Genomic DNA, 23,264 nt, shown 5'->3' on the forward strand with positions numbered 1-23,264 from the left:
TGTAAATGATTGTACTTTTGAAGTAACAAACGTTACATATATTTCCTGATATTCATTTACAAATTTTCCTCATTTTCGTCATTCTTCCAATACTAAAAGTGCACCCCATAATTGTACAATTCAAAATTATGATTTGTATTTATCAGAAAAAATGCTCCCAAATGAGTTACTAAAAATAACAAATTTATGTGCATGTACGCTAATATGCTGAATACCTTGATACTAATATATATTTATTAATCGTTCGGACCAATTAAATGTTTAATTTTTTTCAAAATGTTTATTTTTAGAAATTGAAACATGCTACGCTAAAGTGTATGACATACAAACAAATCTGCAATTATTAGTAGAAATTTTTGCGTGGGCCGAAATGATACGCACACAATAGATTATAAAAATTGATTGAAAATATTCAGGTAAAAAACATGCGAACATCTCTTATTAATCAAAATAAAAAAACAACAAAACACGACAAATATCAATAGCCAAATTTAAAGGGGTAAAAAGGCTATCCATCTATGGTCCAGTAAGTAGTCTGCGATTGGCTGATTAAAATTTTTTTTGGGCAAACATGTATTAATATAGATTGTATTTCTAGGCTTATAAATTTGGTAATTAATTTCCCCCAATTTCCTACTGATTTTTATCATAATAAAGTGGGTACTTCAAAAACATAATCTAAAGGTAAATATTTTTTAATATAGGTTAAAGAGTGACTGACAAAAACGCCCAGATGAAACCAATTGGCGTTACAATCTGAATTTTGGCCTTTTTTTGGTTGTGGATCCGGCTGCAACCAACATTTCTTCCAAGTACAATTACATTTTAAATGTTTGTGTACATACAGGGTGAGATAAAAAAGCAACAAAGTCGAACCCCATAATTTTTACATTTTTTTCAGATTTTATTGAATGAAATAGCATCAAATTTTTTGAATAAGTTTAGATTTATTCGAATTGGTCACCTTTGGCACGAATTATGGTCTTCAAACTTCACACGCTGCCCGAATGTTGCTCTGCGGTATTTTAGCCTGTTCCCGGCGAAGCGCTTGCTTAAGGTGATCGACACTTTGGTATTTTTTAGTGCCAACCTTGCTATTCAAAATACTCCAGATACAATAGTCCAACGGATTGGTATCCGGAGATTTTGGTGGCCATTGTGCGCAGGAAATGAAGCGAAGAACCTCATTTTGTAAACATTCATAAGTGGCGCGTGCTGAGTCCTGTTGGAATGTCCAAGGTCTGTGGCCAAAATGTTTGTGTGCCCAAGGCTTTAATACACCCTCCAGAATATTTTCGCGATAATATTCAGCATTATTGTGTTTAAAGTTTTATTGAAAACTGAAAAAAAATGTGTATTCTAATTTACAATTCGTATGAATACAAATTCAATGCATACAAGATATAATATAACAATTACAAGTAGTAGTGTTAAAGGTAGTTTTACATTCAAATTACAACACTCTCCCTGAATGTAAACTCCTTTCATTAAATTAAAGAAAATGTTATTTTGTTTTACAAAAGACCAAACCTATTTCTAAAATATTTTAATTTTTGACATGGTAAAGCTTTTGTAAAAACATCTGCCAACATTTCGTTAGTAGAAATGTACTCTAATGCTACTTCTTTTTCATCGATTTTTTGCCTTATAAATTTTGCCTTTATGTCGACGTGTTTAGTTCTATTAGAATAATTATTGTTCATTGCCACATGTAATGCTCCTTTGTTATCACAAAATATTTTCATGGTCTTCTTGGCGTCAGGATTTATTTCGTTTTCTAATCGTTTTAGCCAGACTGATTCTTGTATAGCCGCTGTAATTGACATGAATTCTGCTTCAGTTGATGATAGCGCTACTGTCTTTTGCTTTTTAGTTGACCATGATATTGCTGCGGATTGATATACAAATATATATCCAGTTGTTGATTGCCGGTCATCAATATTACCAGCCCAGTCGGCATCACAGTAACCAGTAATTGTATTATCCAAATTTGGTTTGTATACAAGGCCTTTCTCAATTGTTCCCTTTAAATATCGCATGACACGCTTCGCCGCTTCCCAATGAGCTCTCCCTGGATTAGTGCTATATCTACTTAGCATATTTACGGCATATGAAATATCAGGACGTGATACTTGTGCTGCAAATAATAAGCACCCAATAGCTTGCATATAGGGAACCTTCGACATTTCCTGTCTTTCCTCTTCGTTTTTTGGGCTCATTGACATTGATAACTTCTGGTTAGTATCCATCGGAGTAGAAACTGGATTGCAATCGCTCATTCCAAAACGGTATAAGACATCATTGATATATTTTGTTTGATCTATTTTTATAGTGTCCTGATTTCGACTTATTTTTATTCCAAGTATTGTAGACACCTCTCCCATATCTTTCATTTTAAATATTTTGGAAAGCTTCTTCTTCATATTTCTCAAAATCTTGCTATTGTTGCAGAATATGAGGACGTCATCAACGTAAATTGCGACATACAATTTATACCCATTGTTCAAGTCGTGGTATATACACTGATCGACTTCACTGCGTGCAAGTCCCATTTTAATAAGTTCTGAATTTATCGTCTCATTCCAGACTCTTCCAGATTGCTTGAGACCGTATATTGACTTTTCCAGTTTACAAACTTTTTTCGTGCCATCGGAAAATCCTTCAGGTTGCTCGATATAAATTACCTCTTTGAGATTTCCGTTAAGATACGCGCTTACGGCATCCATTTGATGAATTTCCATACCATCTTTTGCGGCCAATGCAACTAAATATCTTATAGAGTCATACCTGATTACTGGCGAAAATGTTTCATTATAGTCAATACCCTCTCGTTGACTAAAACCTTTAGCGACCAGTCTTACTTTCCATCTAATGTGGCTTTCGTTTTCATCACTCTTTGTCTTGAAAACCCACTTCGATTTTATAGCCTTTTCACCTGGTGGTAGTTTAGTCAAAATCCATGTATTATTCAGCTTCAATGATTCAATTTCATCTTCCATTGCACGTTTCCATTTATTAGCATTATCCGACGACATTGCTTCTTTATAACTTGTTGGATCATTTGAAACGGATCTGTGCCATTGACAGAATGATGACGAATTTTGGTTTTGATTTGCAATACGCTCTGATCTCCGAATTTGTGGTTCCTCCACACTTTCTTGCCTGTAGCTTCTGCTAGGAGTCCATGCACGATTTTGTGCGCTGACTTCATCGCTATTTGATGGCCAATCTGTTTCTAAATACACGCTGTCTGTATCGGATTCCTCAGCAGGGGTTTCATTCGGAGTTAGAGTTTCTTCAGATGAATTTTGCATACTTGGATCATTAGCTATTACGGAAGGTGTTGATTCATTAAGATTGTCTTGATAATAGGATTCTCTCTCCCCTGAATGAGCGCTTTCGTTTTGCAATAATTCTGGATAATAAAAGTCTTCATTTCTTGGCTCAGTTCTGTTGACTTTCCCGTTCTCCATAAATGTTACATCACGACAGATTATTATCTTGCTATCCTTGGGACTAAACAAGCGGTATGCCTTGCTTTCGGCACTATATCCCACCATTATGCATTCGGTTGACTTCGGATCTAACTTCGATCTTTTATCTTTCGGTATGTGTGCAAAAGCAGGACAGCCAAACACTCGAAGGTGCGTTAAATTTGATTTTCGACCACTCCATATTTCTTCTGGACATTTCTTTTGTTGTCGACATGGCACTCGATTTATGAGATATGCTGCAGTAACTGCTGCTTCAGCCCAGAAACGATTATCTAAACCACTATCGATGAGCATACAACGGACCCTTTCAATGATTGTGCGGTTCATACGCTCCGCCACACCATTTTGCTCCGGGGTGCATGGACACGTCTTCTGATGTATAATGCCTTTTTCTTTGCATAACTTCTCAAATTGGCGATTAACGTATTCTCCACCATTGTCTGATCGGAAAATCTTTATTTTTTTTCCAGTCTGGTTTTCAGCCATATTCATAAATTCCACAAATTTTGAAAACACTTCAGACTTACTTTTTATGGGATACGCCACAACTTTCCTAGAGAAATCATCAATGAAGGTTACAAGGAAACGTGTTCCAGAAAACGAGCACTGGTTCAACGGACCAACAACATCAGTGTGTATAATTTGCAAAAGTTCTGTAGCTCGTGTACCATCTTCTTCATTAGGTTTTCGGCATTGCTTTCCTTGTAGACAGATTGTGCATGTACCATCTTCTTTCTCCGAAAAATTTAATCCAAAGTTGGCTTCTTTAACATCTTTGAGTTTCGAATGGCAAATATGACCCATTCTGCGATGCCACAAATTCAAGTTACCTGAAACAGCAAATACTTTATCTTTCGAGTTTTCAGATTCACATTCTAATCTGTATAATTCATTGCGCATCTTTGCAAAGGCTATAACTTTTCCTTGCTTGTTTCGAATTTTGCAGGAATCGCCCTCAAATATCACAGACTTGTCACCTTTTGTAATTTGCCGCACGGACAACAAATTTGTACAAAGATTTGGAACAAATTCAACGTCCTTGACAATTACATTCTTTGCCCCATCTTTACCAGAAACTTTCAGATCGATGTCGCCAATGCATTCAACTTGAAGTTCTTCCTTATTTGCAACGATGACTTTTTTGTTTTCTACATGCCGTTTGTTATACATCTTGCTATCATCATTTGTCATATGATTACTTGCACCACTATCGATGTACCAAGAGCTTAAATTAGAACTCATATCGGACGTGGCTTTTGCGTAAGAAATTCCATCAATTGTGGCAAATAAAACTTCAGATTTCTTCACATGCTTGCCGTGTTCACTCTTACTTACATTGTTTCTGTTTGGGCAATTCTTGGATATATGACCAGTCTTCTTACAATTGTAGCACGTAATTTGCTTCTTGTTCTTTGAAAATTTAGCTTGAAAAGCTGAGTCTCTGCTATTAACGTTATCGAATTTCGCATCTTGTAGCAACAGATTTTTCACCGTATCCACGGTTAGCTTCTGTTTGGAATTTTCAACGGCCATAACTAATGGTTTGAAATCATCGGTCAGTCCAGCTAGCATCAATGAGGCATTCAACTCATCATCAATGTTTAATCCTGCATTCTTTAACTTTAATGCGATGATGACCAAGTCGTTCACATACTCCTGAATTGTTTTATAATTCTGCATCTTGATGTTGACTAATTGTTTCAATAATTCCACTTTCCGTGTAAGTCCTGTATCCTCATATGCATTAATCAAGGCAGTCCATGCATCTTTCGCTGTTGTAGCAGCCGCAATGTGACCATAATTGTTCGGATCTATCATCAATGTAATTTCTGCCAGGGCTTTTTCATTCAATTCGGTATCCGGCATTTCTTCATTTACAGCTTTCCAGCAAACTTTTATCACCAATAACGATTTTGCTTGTCTTTTCCAGACATCAAAATTCTCGCGGCCCAGCAATTTCTCCATTGGGCACAATAATTGGTTGCTTGCCATAGTTTTCACTATTTTTTCAAAATTTGAATTTTCTTTTAATGTGTCTAGAGGCCCATAACCTATTGTGTTTAAAGTTTTATTGAAAACTGAAAAAAAATGTGTATTCTAATTTACAATTCGTATGAATACAAATTCAATGCATACAAGATATAATATAACAATTACAAGTAGTAGTGTTAAAGGTAGTTTTACATTCAAATTACAACAAGCATTAATTCTGTTGCCACGGTCAAATTATACGAGAGGAGAGTGACCATCGGCTGTTATGGCGGCCCACTCCATCACCATGACCGGCGCTTGAGTTCTAGTGCCCAACCGAAGGTGAACATTTTCAGCTGACCTCTTTGTTTGTTTACAAACTGCTGGGCAACGAATGTTTTCTCATCGGAGATAACCAAATTCGGCAGTTCACCACTTCCGCCAAACGAAGCAACTCTTTAGCTCTTTTGAGTCTATTTTCTTTCTGTTGCGGTGTAAGTTCTTGCACTTTTTGGAATTTCAATGGCTTTACCCCGAGTTCATTTTCAATATTTGCCGAATGGAATATTGCAATATGTTCACTGCGACGCGGATTTCGATCAAGTCGCTTCTTTACTTTTCAAACCAATTCTGCTGATGTTGCTATTTTCTTCCGTCCACTTCCTTGACGTCGGACTACGCTACCAGTATTACGGTAACGAGCGATGGTACGAGACACAAAAGATTTATTCACATTTAAATGCTGGAGTGCTCTAACGATATCCACGTGTGGTTTTCCAGCCAAATATAAAGGAATCACACTATCACCAAAATGCTTTTGTACGCTTGAGCTGACACTGGAATAATTTTAACAGCTTTCGGACGAATGGCTTAGAAATGACAGCTGTCTGAAGTTGGTTGCAGTTTTTTCATCTCACCCTGTACTTCTTCTCATTTTCAAAAAGCACCCTTAGTTCACATAGCATAAGAATTGAGTTCTTGTTTTTTGTTCGAATATAAACACAATTTTTCCATTTTAGTATATTTTATTACTCATTATTTATTTATTATATTCTATATAATCTATTCATATAAATTTACTAGTTTATATAATTAATGCATACCTAAATCTAATTTTATTTGTAAGCTTACGAAATATACAAACAATCATTTAACATAAAACAAATGATATAAAAAACAAAACTAGTATTTGTTTAAATATAAAAACAACAAAAAATGTATAAAGGACAATTTTGACTAATATTTACTAGGCATACATTCACAATACACGATTTATTGTTAACAATGTTGTATGTTAAAATAGAACATAAGAGTTGAATTTTGTTAGACATGTTTTTTTTTATTTATATTATGATTTAGAAACATAAAGCTCTAAAATATAAAAAATAACAGTTTTTTATTTTGTTTTAAAAAAGGCAGTATTAAGGATTTTTGTTTTGTATTTTTGTTGTTATTTACTATTTTGTACAAAGTTCCCAAAAAGAGATTAAACTCTCAAACATTTTAAAAAGAAATATTTTTTTAAATATACTCTATATGAAAATAACAAGTTTCGAGCTCTATATAAAGAAAAAAAATCACTATTTACAATATTATTATTGAAGACAAAGGAAACATAGGAGTTAAAAATTTTATCGGCAATGGCAATCTATCGAAAATAATATAAAATTGGTACAGCATTTTAAAACGTTGCATTTGGGTGTTTGCTTTTGAAGTTTTAAACCAACATAAACCACAATCTCTAATTTCATTTGACACCCTTCCTCTTTTAAAATTCATATTAAACATTTCGAATTCTAGTGCCGTTTAAACCAATTTCATTTTCGAATGCTTTTTGAAATTGCTCATAAAACTTGTATTAATATTGTAATATTATTGTTTTAGATATAACAATGACATTTATAATTGATATACACAAAATTATCTTCTCTTTAAGATATTGGTCGTAAAGTTTTGTTTTATAAACATTTATGTATATTTATCAATTTTCTTGTACCCATATATAAAATTTCCATATTTCAATGTTAAAAAAAGAAAAAAAACTTATGAATATTATTTAAGGAATTGCAATATAATTTTTATATAAATTGAAAAATATGTTTTTTAATATTATACTATAAATTTCATAACATAGTTTAAATAAATTTTATTGTTGAAAAATATATGAAATTTATATATGGATCCATAGATAAAAAAAATTGCAAAACATATGCACCGTACCTTACAACCCCGTTAGAATTTGCAATGAAAATAACCTGAATACTTTGAGTGGTATTTTTAAGCAAAACTTTTTAGTTTTTTGCTTATCCATGCTTTGTTATCCATGCAAAATTGTAGTCCATGTTCTATTTCATATTTTGTACAAATTTTATATTGATATCTAGAACATATTTATCTTGGATCATAATTTTCTCAATTACATAATATGTTACATGTCGATGCCACATTATTCATGATATGAAACTACTTTGGCATTTGAACTGCGGCGATGATATAAAATGAGTTATCATCTGTTTATAATTTGTCCAAATGAGATAAATGCGTTTCCTGTAAAATAGACAATATTGCGTTAAGATACTCTTTGAATAGGTTTGCGATGTGTATTTAAAAGAAAATGAAGTCTCTCTCACATTAATATCTCAAACTTCAAATTTCATTTCCTCTGAAATATTTAGAAGAAATTCTCAGTTATGTCGATGGAAGAATTGTTAAAAGTTCGTTCCATTATTGGGTCATTACGGCACAGTGCTTTTAAGGAAATCAAAAAAATATATATATTTAAACAAAACTTACATAGAATTTTAAATATATAAGTTATTTATGTATAAATTTTAACAATATGTATATAATAAGTTACTTACATACAAAACACCTTTTATCATTATAAATAAGTAATTAATTATTTTTTCTTTGTTGTTTTTGTTTTGTATAACTAACAATTTTCAGGCGAAGAAACATCTTCTTCTGTTCGATTGGGCGATGATTTTACAAATTGTTTTTTATAGACATACTCGTTTTTGATGTTTACTAAAAAGTCATTTTGTTTTTGTTGTTCCACAATAATTGCATCCAATTGGCTGTTGAGGTCTGTTGCGGCCAATGTAACGCTGCGATGTTGCAGTAAATTTGATGTTTGGACGTCAATGTGACTCAATGTATCACCGACATGGCGTAATGAATCGTTAATGAAATTGTGAATATCGGAACTATTATCACTTTTGATGGCAGGAGAAATACAAGATGTTGATTGGGGAGAGGACATTGTTGTTTCAGACATAAGAGACAATGGTGACAGTCTGGAGGGACGTCGTTTTGTGGCTGGATGGGCATCAATTTCCACGGGGTCTGTTGTTGTGGCTGTTGTTGAATGCAAACGTTTTAGAACTGACGTTTGAGAATTATATCTATCAGGTTGTTGTTTTTGTTGCGTTATTGTTGTTTGAGCAGTTTCAAGAGTTTCAGGTGTGTGAGGGATATTTAATTCGCTTGCGTTAGTATCTTGGCACATACTGCTGCTGGTGCTACTACTACTGTTGCTACGCATTTGTAAAACACTGGGACGCTGAGGTGCTGTAGTGGGTGATTCATAACCAGTATCAATTGTTTCTGTCGATGTATTGGCCTGATCACCATCCTCTGAGGCCGACGATGTGGTCTCATTGCCTCTTGGACTCTGTTGTTGGGCATTAGATTTCAAGACTAGACTTTTCGCTGCCGTTGCAATTACCACACTAACCGATTTTGATATTGAATTTTTCACCGATGATGGTTCGGGTGGCACCAAAGCCAGTGGCGGTGTACTGGTATGCCGCTTAACATCGTCTTCTGAATGAATTTCATCCACAACACAGGTATTTGTTTGTCGTTTTTGTAGGTTTTCAATTAAATATAAAACGATCTTTTCCAGTTGTTGTGGATTCTGTGAGGCGGTAGCATCTTGCACTGTTCCCGTTGGAACTTTGGCATTAATAATAATTGAAAATTTATTTTTCATTTCTTGCACTTTTCTCCGACCCTCCTCCTCGTCCAGCAGAGTGTTGACACAGACAAATGAATGTACCTTGTTAGTAGCACGATCAATTTCTAAATAACCTCGGGTTCGAAGGTAAATGAAATTGCCATTTCGTGAAAGTAAACGATAGAAACTTTCACCGGTATCACTGTTGCAGTCGTACATTTGACGTAGGGCCACAATTACCCAACGTACATCATCCTGATGCATAAACGAAAAGGGACTCAAATTGCGAACCTAAAAGAAAGTAAAACAAAAAAGTTAATAAGGGATCTAGATTATATTTTCAGAATCTGCGAAGCCGAACTCGTCTGGTTCCAAACAAAGCAAAAGCTTTGAGATACTAGAATAATTAAATTTTAGGTTATTTTCCAAAAATAAACTCAACAAATATGACTTTTAAAGCAACACATTCAAAACAAATTCTTGCTCTTTAGAATCGAGTCCAACTTTCAATCTCTGGCCTATTAAACAACTGCATTTTGCAAAAAGAATAAAAATAAAACAGAACAATTATTATTATTTTTTTTTTGCTGTTTACCAATTCCTCAACACAATAAGCCAAATAATTGGCTTTAAAAATTGACTAGATCATAAAAAATTTAACGAGACTTTAGAGTGACGTATCGTTGTTTTAAACCTAAACCAGTTATAACACAAAACACAGCTATACGAAAATAAAAAAACAATCCTCTTCAAAACAAACGTTCTAGCAAATGCACTCATTTTTTCAGCAGCTAAAATAATGAATATTGCTGACGATTAACATATACATAATTCTCCTACTAAAATTCGTTATTTGTCGCTATTGAAATTGTCCAAAACGTCGGTAGAGGAGGAGTAAGGAATGGTAATTTCTCTCTCTATTTATCTTCCTTCGCAAAAAAGTGTAGACATCTTTTGATTAAATTTGCGAAAATAAATGAGTTCAATGGCTTCCATCTTCTTTTTTTCTGCTTAACTTGAATTCCAATAGAAAATTAATTCGAAGAAATGGCTAAAAAATAATATTTGTCGTACGGAATTGTTTAAAAAAAAGGAATAACTAAGAATGCCGACGAAGATATATAAAATAAAAATAAAGATAATATCAAAGCGACAAATGTGCGTTAAAAAAGTACGTCATTCTAAAAATGGTAGTCAATTTTTTGTTAGTCTGCGCACATGTCAATTTACAATGACAATGAAATTTCACATTTGTTAAAAATGTCCGTTCAGATTAGAGACTTAGATGGAGAATATAATATCAATGCTATTGTATGATATGTATGTTCCGGACGAGACATTTACATCAAAATAGGCTTAAAACTTTGAATACCAAATTTGTCTTAAATATAGTTAGTTCAAACCGAACTAAATTAAATGAAATTGCTTCTTTGAGATACGATAATTTAACTGGCCCATTTGCATGAGTTCTGATCAAGTCATGGAAGCATCTGATATTTCTGAATCACAAAAATTGAAGAGGAGGATATTGGCAACATTTGATTTCAACTGGATGGCGCTACGTGGCATAAGTCGAAGCTACATTCGATTTTCAAAAAAAAGGAAAAAGATTATTCAGCGAACGCCATACTTATAATAGTAGAAGTACAGAATTACCAGGAAAATGTTTTTTTTAATTACTTTTGTATTTCGGAAAAATAAATGCGAAGGAACCCCTTTCTTCAGCAACAAACATTTTTATAAACTTCAATGAATGTTTGTTTACTCTTCCAAGGAGCAGTACAAAAGACACGAACCTCTTCCTAAATTTTAAAAATCATGACTTCTTTCACACAAAATAATGTAGGAATTAAACATTATGTTGATAGTTGATTGATTTTCAACGTTAAACCGTTTGAATACCGAAGAATATACTACCACTTAATAAATACATTCTGACCTATGCCAATCAATGCACTCTCCTTCAAAGTCAAAATTTGGCGGGATTACAGATTTGTCTTAAAAGCTATCTATAAAACAAGTAAGCAAAGGCTATAGACGTGCTGGGCCGACCATGTAATACTCTACAACACTACAATATGTTAAAAGCCCCCCTTATGTCCAGAACCATTTTGGAAGATTTCGCTTTTGAAATTATGACGTGGAGCACTGTCCAGATATTACCCTTAGCATTTTGACCAGGGACATTTGCCCAATATTTACGCACTCCGTAATGCTGTAAGTTGTTGTGTTCCATTTTACAGCTAAATATTGTCCAATGGTCATCCAAAAAGCTAGAATTCTTCCTTGTCTTCTCAGGCGTGTCGATTGGCTTGAATTGTGTGATCAGGAAATGTTTTTTTGTTTTTGGTTCATTTGAACAGCTAAATATTTTGCGGGTAATGCTGTTATTTTTTGACACACAAAAGTAGTGGTCCATTTTTCCCGCTGTCCTAAACTCTAACTTCATGCGAGATTTCGTGTCCTTTGGTTTCTATTTGTGACCTTTATAACGGCTGCAAAATCAGGAACATTTTCAGTTGTTGGTCCATTTCAACCCCTAAATATATTGCGGACAACTTTGAAAACAATAGGCCTAGCCCTTCTGAGCCTAACCCTACCCTTGTGAAAATTTTCGTGAGGATCGGAAGATAATTGCAATCTGTATATAATAACCCCAACATGTGCTGTATATTCGCGGTTTAATGGCAAATTTGACTTTTATTTAACACAAATGTTATGGTCTATTTCATCCACTAAATATTACCCGATGACCATCAAAATTGGAAGGCTACTTCCCAGCCCTAAGCTCTAACTTTCGCTTCGATTGGTCTATAATTGTAGCCTGTAGAGCAGCTGCAAAATCAGGAAAATTTTCGCTCGGGCCATAATTGCGACCTGTAGAATGATTACAAATTAACATGGACAGACGGACGGATATACATAGCTAGATCGACTCAGCTCGGCGAGATAGGAAGATCCATGGGAAACCAATATTTCGATGTGTTACAAAATTTTTGGCCCAATCAAACTTATAATACCCCCAACACATAGTGTTGTAGTACGACAGGTTCTTTCTATTCGAAACACATCGCCTTAAAAGTTGAGCAAAAACTGATTCTTACTATGCCCCTATGGCATCGTATGATTTATTTTCATGTTGACAGAACCATCCCCGGTATTGCAGTGTTAAGAAACTAATATTCTTAAAGGAATATATTTCTAGCCTGGCCTAAAACAAAGCAAATAATCAGGAATTTATATTAAAAATATTGAATAGATTACTTAACGCAGCACATAAATCTCAGTAGGAATTTTCCTACATTGGGTAATTTTGGATCGCTTTGCAACGCATGGGTCACTTCTTTACCATTGCACATCACACTAATATGTCGTTAGCAGAAGACCGACCATTTGCTCAAGTGATTGTGGTTGTTTACTGCATTTTTGGCATTTCTAGCGTATCTGCCTAAAATATTTCCCCCAAAAAGCGACATTTTTTGTTTTTTATTCGAGAAATCTAAAAATAAATTATAAATCGTCACTGAAAAATTAGTGGCCAAATTGCGATTCATTATCAATTTTGTTGCCATTTAGAAGGCAGACGACACATACACAAACTCTCAAAAACAATAATTAATTTTTGCATTTTATACCTGCCAGTGCTATTTTTTTTTCTTTCTTTTCCTTTTTTGTTTTGATAACTAAGATCATGACGGAAAACTGGGGTGAAGTGCTTTGTACTTGGGTAAGGTCTCATAAAGAAATTTCATATTATATTATTATCTATTAGTAGGCTTGTACAAAGCATACATATATACATATTGCTTATCTTCTGAGTTTAATTTTGTTTTACTTTTTTTAAAAACTGTATTATTTCTTTTGTTGCATTTGAACTGAACTTTGTTTGGAAGAATAATTTTGAATTTGTTTCTCATGTTACGTTTGTTCTACAAATAAATTTGCAAATTTGTATTTACATATTTAATTATTACGATGCCTACGTGTGTTTGTTGTTTGATTTTGAATAAATCATCAAAGGGGTTCTATTTTAGTGTTGAAATTAAAATAGAAATGTACTTTTGCAGCTATGTGAATAGCTGAAAATGCTTTTGAGTCCATAAGGACTATTTTGAGTATGTTTTGTCAGGAGAACAGAAAAATAATAGTAATTTAATTTTTAATTATAAAATTTAATTTTTGGACATTTTCCTGGGATGAAATTATGTCTACAACGGTGTAAGTCTACTAATGAAAAAACAGATGTGCCTTTATTTAAATGCCGGTTTAAAAGGAGTACAAAACAAAAACTTCAAAACGTATTAGAGAGCATGGTACAATGATATCAAGGTAGGGCTATGATGTTTTCAAAATGTTTATTTCAACGTATGCATCGACAAAATCTAGAGTTTTTGTAGCGAAATAATCCTTTAGAGATATATAGTACATGATTTTGAAAATAAGTGTTGACCTTTCATTCAGTTATCGCGGTTTTCAATTATTTATTCAAAATAAATGCAACAAGTTGTTTGATTTTTTATTGTTTTGATACTAATTTTGACATTACAAGCCAAACAGGTAGACCTCTGTACTTGCAATTTTTTCAAAGTTGACCTACCTTCTCTTCATTGTACCATGTTAGAGAGCACCGGGTATTTTCAAAACCTACTCGTTTTTTGTTTTCTAATTAGAAATTTAATTGGAGATTTATAGCCTTGTGCTAGAAAATGACTAATAAGTTATTTATGCTGTCATTAGACAATCACAAATTAATTTGCAAGTATTTTGATTCCATACACGAGCCTCGGATAATAAACGCCGAATTTATAGGTCATTTACACCTGTTAATTTCAGAAAAAAATGTAACTTGGATAATATATTTTAAAAATACCAATCATATTTTAAGAAGATAACAGTTATTATTATATTGCGTGAAGTTCATTGATTGACTGGAAATCTGGTTCAGAGTTATATCCGCATGCTATAATACAGTGTAATTCTATGAAATTTACATCTTCTAGATAAATTAATTGTTTTTTTTTTAAGAAACATCAGAGATCTTTGCGTAGCAGATATGTCATGAGTCCGGGAAATAGTTTACCAATTATATATAGTATTCCGTGTGTAGAGACAAATTCTCAAAAAACTTTTGTCCAAACTTATTAGGGCATTTATATGCCCTAAGCTTACTTAGAGGAACTCCAAATGTTTGAAGGTATTTGGGTTACTTTAAGAAATATTGGTTTAGAATATGGGTTATGTCAATCCGCTTTTTGATAAACTCTGGCAAGGTCTAAAGCCTTTCTAGTGAGAGTGACAAAATTTTCCTCTAGCAATTCTCTTTACAGAGCAGGAATATACACTAAAAGGACCAGCTTATCCACTATATTTTGCACCACATCTGTGTAGATGTCATCAAGTCCAGGAGATTTATGAGACAGGAACGCTCTAGATTGCAATTAATCTATAAACCATTTCTTTGCTGTAGTCTTCCGATGGATAAGCCAAAACTTATCTTAGCGAATTGCCCCAAATAACTGCCATTCTGTTGAAGTTTTGTTTTTTTTGGCCATACCTACTAATCTTCCTGAAAACATAAAGTTCATATTCTACCAAACTGGCTCTAAAATCGTAGAAGATAATAGATTTCTCAAAAACACTCTACAAGCAATGTTTGCGAGTCCTTTCAAAGTCAGTTCCAACAAAATGTTTAATTCAAAAAAGTGGTTGAATCAGGAATTCAACTTGTTTCTGACTTCATTTGTTGTGATATTGATCTTTACAAAACATTCATTGAAATGTTAGAAATGTTTGATGCTGCAGGAAATGGTTCATTAGAATTTATTTTTTCGAAATGCAAAAAATTAAAAGCATTTTCCTACCCAAATGTTTGAAGGTATTTGGGTTTGATGGTATTTGGGCTAGCAATTCTCTTTACAGAGCAGGAATATACACTAAAAGGACCAGCTTATCCACTATATTTTGCACCACATCTGTGTAGATGTCATCAAGTCCAGGAGATTTATGAGACAGGAACGCTCTAGATTGCAATTAATCTATAAACCATTTCTTTGCTGTAGTCTTCCGATGGATAAGCCAAAACTTATCTTAGCGAATTGCCCCAAATAACTGCCATTCTGTTGAAGTTTTGTTTTTTTTGGCCATACCTACTAATCTTCCTGAAAACATAAAGTTCATATTCTACCAAACTGGCTCTAAAATCGTAGAAGATAATAGATTTCTCAAAAACACTCTACAAGCAATGTTTGCGAGTCCTTTCAAAGTCAGTTCCAACAAAATGTTTAATTCAAAAAAGTGGTTGAATCAGGAATTCAACTTGTTTCTGACTTCATTTGTTGTGATATTGATCTTTACAAAACATTCATTGAAATGTTAGAAATGTTTGATGCTGCAGGAAATGGTTCATTAGAATTTATTTTTTCGAAATGCAAAAAATTAAAAGCATTTTCCTAGCAATTGGTAATGCTACTAAGAATTTAAATTGAAATCAGAATTTGAAACATGGAGAGCAGCATGTCATGTCAGAAAAAGTACTACTTCATTCTGAACTAATATAATTTTATTTTGCTGGGTATTCCGGGAACCTATTGTTACTGAATGTGGGTTTGATTAGATTTTTGGCCAAAACCTGAACAGAACTGTATATTGGCGAACAAAGGAATTAGGTCAGATAGAAATGTCATTACAGGATGATAACAATTTAGCGTTGTTCCATGTGAAACAGTACCCAAATTGACGATTCTAGAAGGCGTAAGTTAATTTTTTATACGTAATTTGTCGGTATTTTGCTGGTTGGAAAATACTTTGAAAAAGATTACATCTGATTATTTCTTTATAAAAAGGAGTGTCCGTTATGAATGAATTATTTCCTGATCCTTAACATGGTATCATCAGCAAACATTTGCTCAAATACTAGACATAATAATGACACAACTTTTGCCAAAAATTGCTCTTCTCAGAAGCGTGTTTAACATTCAAGGAATTGGTTAAAATTTTAAAGAAAAGATTGAATTACTCGTGAACTCACCAGAACTCGTGCAAATGAACCAGTTAAATAAGTGTACCACATAGAACGAATTCGTCAGTCCGTTTGTAACACTTTTAAATATTAGTGATATTTTTAATCAGCCTAAAATTTTAAGTTTAATTATCTTTATGACTGTCGGCCTGATTGTCTATTTCAACAGACAGACAAAATACATCCCAAATTATGTGACATAGAGAAAAGCTCTGAATTGTATTTGGGGTGGTTGGCATTCAAAATGAGGTATATGGCCGCAGGATTCCAGTTTGACATTTGAAACTCACAATCTATAACAAGCCCTGTAGCAGAACAATCGTCCATATAGATTCACTTATTGATATAGCATTCAAAAAAACGGTAACGCCCACTTTGATACTTCTCAAACAGATTTTGCGGACCTTTGCCTTTTTAAATGGAACTCGTTTGAATATTAAATCTATGTAGTTTTATTTATAAATATTTTCTTTATCACATGGTGGAGAGTACTAAACATTTGGCCCGACCGGGCTAAATTACTTTATTATTATGAAAAAAAAAAAATAATAATATGCAGACATAAAAGCAATTTAAAAAAAATGACGCTGTTGTATTTAAAATGCTTTGATGGAGAGTTTATGTTTTGTATCATAGTCCAATTTATAAAACATTCCAGTGAATGCCTTTTTATGCATATCAATGTCCTAATGCAAAATAGGTGATATAACGCAATGGACTGCATCCTGCCCTCATAAAAATTTGACTTCTTTCATACAAAGTATATTTTAAAATGTCATTTTGGTATTTTACAAGATATATCCATGTATTCCGTGCTAGCTGTAGATTTATCTTTTATGCAATTTCAGGACCAGCCCTAGACCTAGCTGACTACCCTTTATATCCAATTGCAGTTACAAATTACAAAAATAACGGTTTAATATTAAAATTATAGGTGTGTCTGGTTACCCTAAAGTTTGTAACAATTGTTACAAATTGTTTCTGGAAGTCGTCTGTTAACCCAAAAGTTCTGCAAAAGAGAGCGGTTGGAGAGAGAAATTTTGACAGTTCTTTCAGTGAGAGTTTGCAAATTCTTGCTGGAAAAAATTCTTCTTGCAATCTCTTGCAACTCTTCTTCTTCTCATTCATCGACATTCAATCAGATGTTTTCTATTGTTTATTTATTTCTTTTTGGGATTTTAATTTGAAAATATTGTTTTGGAATTAGCAAGACTAATAGACTAATGTGAAAAACGTAAATTTTAATATGTAATAAGAAAATAAAAGACTATTTCCAACATTTTTATTTAATAAACTTGTAAAATTAGTATTGCTTCCTTTGTTTTAATTCTCCTTATGGGGGACAAATTGGTTTGTTTTGACAAATCAGCTGATTAGTTGCAAGCATCTGCAGGAATACCGTCTGTTTACTTTTCGCAATTTCCTTGCAAAAGAGAATAAAACTACCTTACTCTCTCAGAAAGATGTTGCTGGACAATTCCTGCAGGAAAAGTAACCAGACACACCTTATATAAGTTCGTGGAATATACGTTGGACTATCAATCATCAACCTCCTCCTGTTTATGGTAACAGCGCAACATTTGGAGATGTCTCAATCGGTGTCGAGAATTCTTTGAAAATTGAAAAATTCTTTGATTGATAATCTTTTTTTTAAACCCGGTGCAGTTGTGGAATGCAACAAACATCGTTTGTTCTTCAAAGATTTTGGTTAGTAACAGTTTCCTTTTTTTGTTTTGGGAACATTTAATGTTTCTCTTTTAAATGTTAAGCAAACATGTTTTTTTTATTACCTTACACATCGTGTAGGATAATAGAAATAATAAATATGACTTCCCTCTTGTTCGTTGCAGTCATAAACTGTTTTTTTTTTAATTCACTGGAAATGTTCTTTGTCAAATATTGAGCTCTTTCGCAAAACCCACGTTAAAAGAAAATTTAGAAACAAACGAAACGATATGAAATAGGAATTATCACCCTCATCATAGATCTCTTTCGTAGAAATGTTATGTCCCTGGTTTGTGTGAAAACAGCATTTGGCATTTTTATTACTCTACAAAAAAGCTATTTACACAATATATTCAGCTTATTAGATTAACCCTTACCTCTTCTTGTAAATAGCCAGCTACCAAACCAATACGATGATCACAATCAATAATACGTCCATCGATTAAATGTCGTGTTTTATATTCCAAACGATTTGCCTCCAATGGATAATTGATAATTTTCGCTGGACGTATAATTCGGGCCATTGCTACCAAAACAATATCATTACCGCTGACACCGTGTAGGGCGGCCTGCGCTATGGCATCATGTGGCAAAAGATGTGGTATGAATGTAGCTGCACCACCCATAGTTCCCCCAGCACCGCTGGCACCACCAGCACTCATATGCGCCGAAGAAGCAGCACTTCGTGAACGCCGTATTAATTGCGAAACAATAGGATAACTACTGGCACCTGTTGCTATGGCCGAGTAATCACTGCGCCGGAAGCAGCCATCGATTTTAACACACTCATAAACTTTTTTCGACTCGGAACGTGTTGAGGCTCGCGCAAGACGCACTGTAAAACTTCTCTTATCTAATCGTAACTTCTCATCTATTTGCTTTAAATAATTCTCATCGTTTTGTATATCATTCTGTTGCGCATGCGTTGGCGTGGTATACTGCGTATGCGCATGATGTTGGTGAGGTGAATTCGGTGCAGGTGCATGATGGCCATGGTGGTGATGTGTTGTATAGGAACATTGCTGGTGATAATGTGGTTTATTTATTTGAGATTGCGCAGCTGTACTTTGATGGTGGTGGTGATGATGATAATCCATAAATAAGGACTCAATATCATTGGGAATGAGTTGTTGCCTCAACAGCTCGTGATCTTCAGGATGGGTAATTTGCAATAAATTTTGTCCATACAAATCGGACTGACAATGACCCAATAGTTGTTCAACACTTGAAGAAATCAATACTATTTGTCCGTGACAGGTGAGCGTTATGAAGAAGCTATCGATTAGCTGCAACAGGGCATCGGTTACATTGTGATTATCACCCTTAAATAGGGTTCGCTTGCGAGCAGCAGCCGCCTTTCCAAATACATACTGCAGTCTTAGGCCATGGGTGGCAAATCGTAATACTGCAGTTTTATCTAGACGTCGTGGACAATCGGCCACATGTGGCACCATTTTTGCCAATTCATTTATGCTGGCATTCAGTTTGTCGCGACGTTGTTTTTCGGCCAAATTACGGGCCTCGCGTCCATTTATGGTTGTAGAGGAATTCGTATCGACTGTTGCTGTGGGCGAAATAATGGTTGGTGTCACTGGCGAAGTGGGTGTGGAGTTGTCGGACGAATTGGCCATGGCAGTATTGACTACTATATTAAAGGGATGATGCACAATCGATTGGGATGGCATAATGTCCATTCTACTTGGAGCAATAGAAATTATTTTGTTGTTTTCACTGTTGCTTGCTCGCGCACCAGCAGCTCTCGGCCACCAAAGCTTCGGCAAGACTTTAGAGAAGAGGCGGTCGTCGGCAGCGGAGGTGATGTTTTTCTTCGAATTTCGTTTTGTCTCTACTTCCAATTTCTGTTTTGTTTATGCGTACTGAATTTTATCATCAACTATGTTCATCCCTCCGCTTTCGTCATGGAAATTTAAATAAATATTGTGTATTTATTTGTTTCTCTTCTACCTTCTTATCGCTTTTATTCGTATTTTTTCATAGATGTTGTTGCTGTCGCTGCTGCTACGATGATTTTTATGTTGTTTTCGTCGTCGTCGTCGCCTTACTCTATTTTGTTTAAACTGATTTCTTCTTCGCTTTCTTTTTTTAATTCGTTTCTATTGTGTTCTATTCGTTTCGTTGTTTATGCGAGTTTTTGATTTTCAAGGTCTTCCTTCTAATTCTCACCCTGCTGATGTCTGTCGTTCCGTCTCAGCTGACCCTCTACTCTTCTATCAACAATTTATCGGTCTGTCTGGCTGCTCCACCACCTACCACCTCCTCAATAAACGACCGTCATCAACATCTTTCCCTTCGTCGCCGTCGTCGAAACACAATTCACCTAAAATCCAGCCATTCGACAATTTGTCTGTTGGTGGTTGCGTGTCCAGTTTTCTGTTTTCAATTCTGTTCACAATTTCTTCTATTTATCATAAACACACATAAATACACTTTCTTATTGTTTGTATATTTCTTATATTTCTTTGACGTCACACATCGACAAGTAATTAATATTAATTCTTTTTTCTTATTGGGATGATTTTTTTGATTTTTTTATTGTAATTTTAATATTTTTACCACTAGGCAGAGAACGAAGTCGACTATGTTTTGATGTGTTTTGCGATCCAGACGCCGTTACCTGTTTGCATGTCAGCGGCAATTATTTGAGGTGTCAATTAGTTTGATGTTCGTTTTTTGTTATAAAGGGGGTTCTCACATTGGAATATGTTTTGTAACAATATTTTACATCAAGATCTACTGAATAGGTCGTGTAATATCAGAGCCGTTTACACGATTCAGAGTGAAAGTTAAACTTCATGGTAGAAAAATACAGGTAATCGCGTTGACATATCTGCTGGACCAATGAACTTTCAAATCAATTTAAAATGAAAAATTATTCAAATTCGTTAAAATTGTTGATAAATGCATCTCATAGGAACCTCCAATTGCCGTCATATAAGACATCATATAAAAATCGACTTGTTTCTGAAAAAAAAACAATTTTAGAACTTTTGACATATCGATGTTCCCAAGCGTTAATTTGCACTTACTAAATCAGGTTGATTTCAATTGTCAATTTCAGGGCGTCAAATATCGACAAAATAATTGAAAAAATGAGGTGTTAATCTTGGCACATATTTGACGTATACGAAATGAAATTGACATTTTAAATCGAGTGGATTTGGAGTTTGTATAAACTATCAATTTACAGTTATTATATCTATTATAATTGGTGGAAATCTGCTGATTTTAACGAGTGATCAAAAAGACAATCATCCCATTAATCCGGTGAATAGTAAAAGGGAGGAAATTTCACTTTAGCAGAATTTGCTAACATTCGACGTAGCGTACACAAACATTCAACTTCCCCATTATGGTAAAAGCCTTGTTTCAGTACATGCAAGATTTTTTTTTTTGAATTTCTGTACTATAGCATGAAGGGTATATTAAAATACATTTTAGACCCCACAAAGGATATATATTCTTGATCAGCATAAAACTCTATGTCGATTTAGAAATGTCCGTCCGTCTGTGGAAATCACTTTAGCTTCCAAACGAAATAAAGTAGGTTGATAAAATTTTACTCAAGTGTATATTATACCTACAGGACTTTTGGTATTGAAAATGGGGCATGTAGGTCCACGTTTTGGTATAGCTTCCATATAATGGTGCCTCCCTATTTTCGATATTATTCACCAGAAATGTTTCAAATTTGGTATTGGAAGTTCGTAATGGATACCACAGCCTATGAGAGAAAATCGATACTTAGTATTTTGATGATTTTAGCGACATTATTAATCGGAATTGTTTACTTTGGTATTTGAAGTTCGTAATATATTCTACAGCGTAAGACAGGAAATTGTCTGGGTATAAGTCTACGTATAGCCCCCATATAACAATACCTCCCGATATTCGGCATTTTAATGATTTTGGCGACATTATTCACCGAAATTGTTTCAAATTTGGTATTTGAAGTTCGTAATTCATTCTACAGCGTAAGACAGGAAATTGTCTGTGCAGGTCTACGTCTATGTATAGCCCTCATATAACGGCACCTCCCGATATTCGGTATTTTGATGATTTTGGCGCCATTATTCACCGAAATTCTTTAAAATTTGGTATTTGGTGTTCTTAATGGATGCTACAGGCTATGACAGGAGATTCCAGGTTTTGGTATTGCCCCCACATATTGGATTTTTTAGATGAGGTGATATTAAATTTAAAGAATTGCCATCTAGTTTTCATATTTGTATTAGTTTATCTTTCTCGAACTTTCCAGGTAAAATAGTCCTTTCAGAGCAACTTTTAAAAATTAATTCTTTATGTGGTTTTATCAACCAAAATGCAGCACAACACAATTTTTCGAAAAAAGGGGTTTAGGATTAATTTCGGTCCATGAATTTAAATTACTGCTCTAAAGTCTTTCTTTTATGAAAAAGCCAGCCGGATGCCGTTATGTCATAAAGAGAAATCCTCTTATGCATCTTCACGCCATGCTAGAATCAAGGAGGTAAAGTCATGCAAACATATGTTTACATTTTTTTTAAAAAAAGATTATTCATTTGACAACATCTCATTGTCAAAATTTGTATTTATAAATCCATTGTACATACACAAATCAGTGATGGGAACCTGTTTTTATGTAGAGAAATGTGACAAAGTAAATTAAAGAAAATGCAGAGATGGGTATGCTATTTTGAAATGACCATGCTTCACGCACAGAAATTAAGAAAAGTTAAGCTCATAAATTTTAATTTGTAAAAAGGTGATAAATTTTATTTTAAAAAAGGAATAAATCTGATAATATAAACTATGGTTTATCTTTTTATAAAAAAAATTCCCGTTTTATTAAGTGATCCGCCATTTTTTCCGTAGTCTTGCGATGATTTGTAGCAATATTTTATTAAAAATGAAGTTTGTTGCTACATACGTCACTTTACTATCTTACGTTTTGTTTACGTTTCACTATCCGGTTGGATTTACAGCTGTGTTCATTAAGCACTTCTCTGATTTATTTGTATTTACACTCTCGCTCTCTTTTAGTTACTTCTCCTATTGGACTCTCACTAAACATATGATTCGTTTTCCAACTTCCAACTTT

General features: G+C 34.0%; 1 protein-coding gene across 2 annotated transcripts; it reads right to left on the reverse strand.

Moving 5' to 3' along the window:
• Positions 1–6,886: 6,886 nt before the first annotated feature.
• Positions 6,887–20,786, reverse strand: LOC101896345 (uncharacterized). 2 transcript variants are annotated; one of them, XR_002194543.2, is made up of 3 exons: positions 18,544–20,786; positions 8,327–9,714; positions 6,887–8,213 (listed from the first exon to the last, which is right to left on the reverse strand). XR_002194543.2 is itself a non-coding variant. In XM_005182914.4 (2 exons), the coding sequence occupies exons 1-2, from the start codon at positions 19,858–19,860 to the stop codon at positions 8,398–8,400; spliced, it is 2,634 nt and encodes an 877-aa protein (XP_005182971.2). In that variant the 5' UTR covers positions 19,861–20,786; the 3' UTR covers positions 6,887–8,397. The 2 variants fall into 2 exon arrangements, 1 of the variants encoding a protein (XP_005182971.2); XM_005182914.4 differs by having other exon boundaries at positions 6,887–9,714.
• Between the last annotated feature and the right edge of the window lie 2,478 nt (positions 20,787–23,264).

This window comes from Musca domestica, unplaced genomic scaffold (genome assembly GCF_030504385.1).
Source record: "Musca domestica strain aabys unplaced genomic scaffold, Musca_domestica.polishedcontigs.V.1.1 44, whole genome shotgun sequence".
NCBI lineage: Eukaryota > Metazoa > Arthropoda > Insecta > Diptera > Muscidae > Musca > Musca domestica.

Excerpts from the sequence above, each read along its gene's own strand:
- LOC101896345 (XM_005182914.4), bottom strand. The coding sequence starts at position 19,860 with ATGGACATTATGCCATCCCAATCGATTGTGCATCATCCCTTTAATATA. Across the intron at positions 9,715-18,543 it reads CTGGCTATTTACAAGAAGAG|GTTCGCAATTTGAGTCCCTT; the intron begins GTAAGGGTTAAT and ends ACTTTCTTTTAG.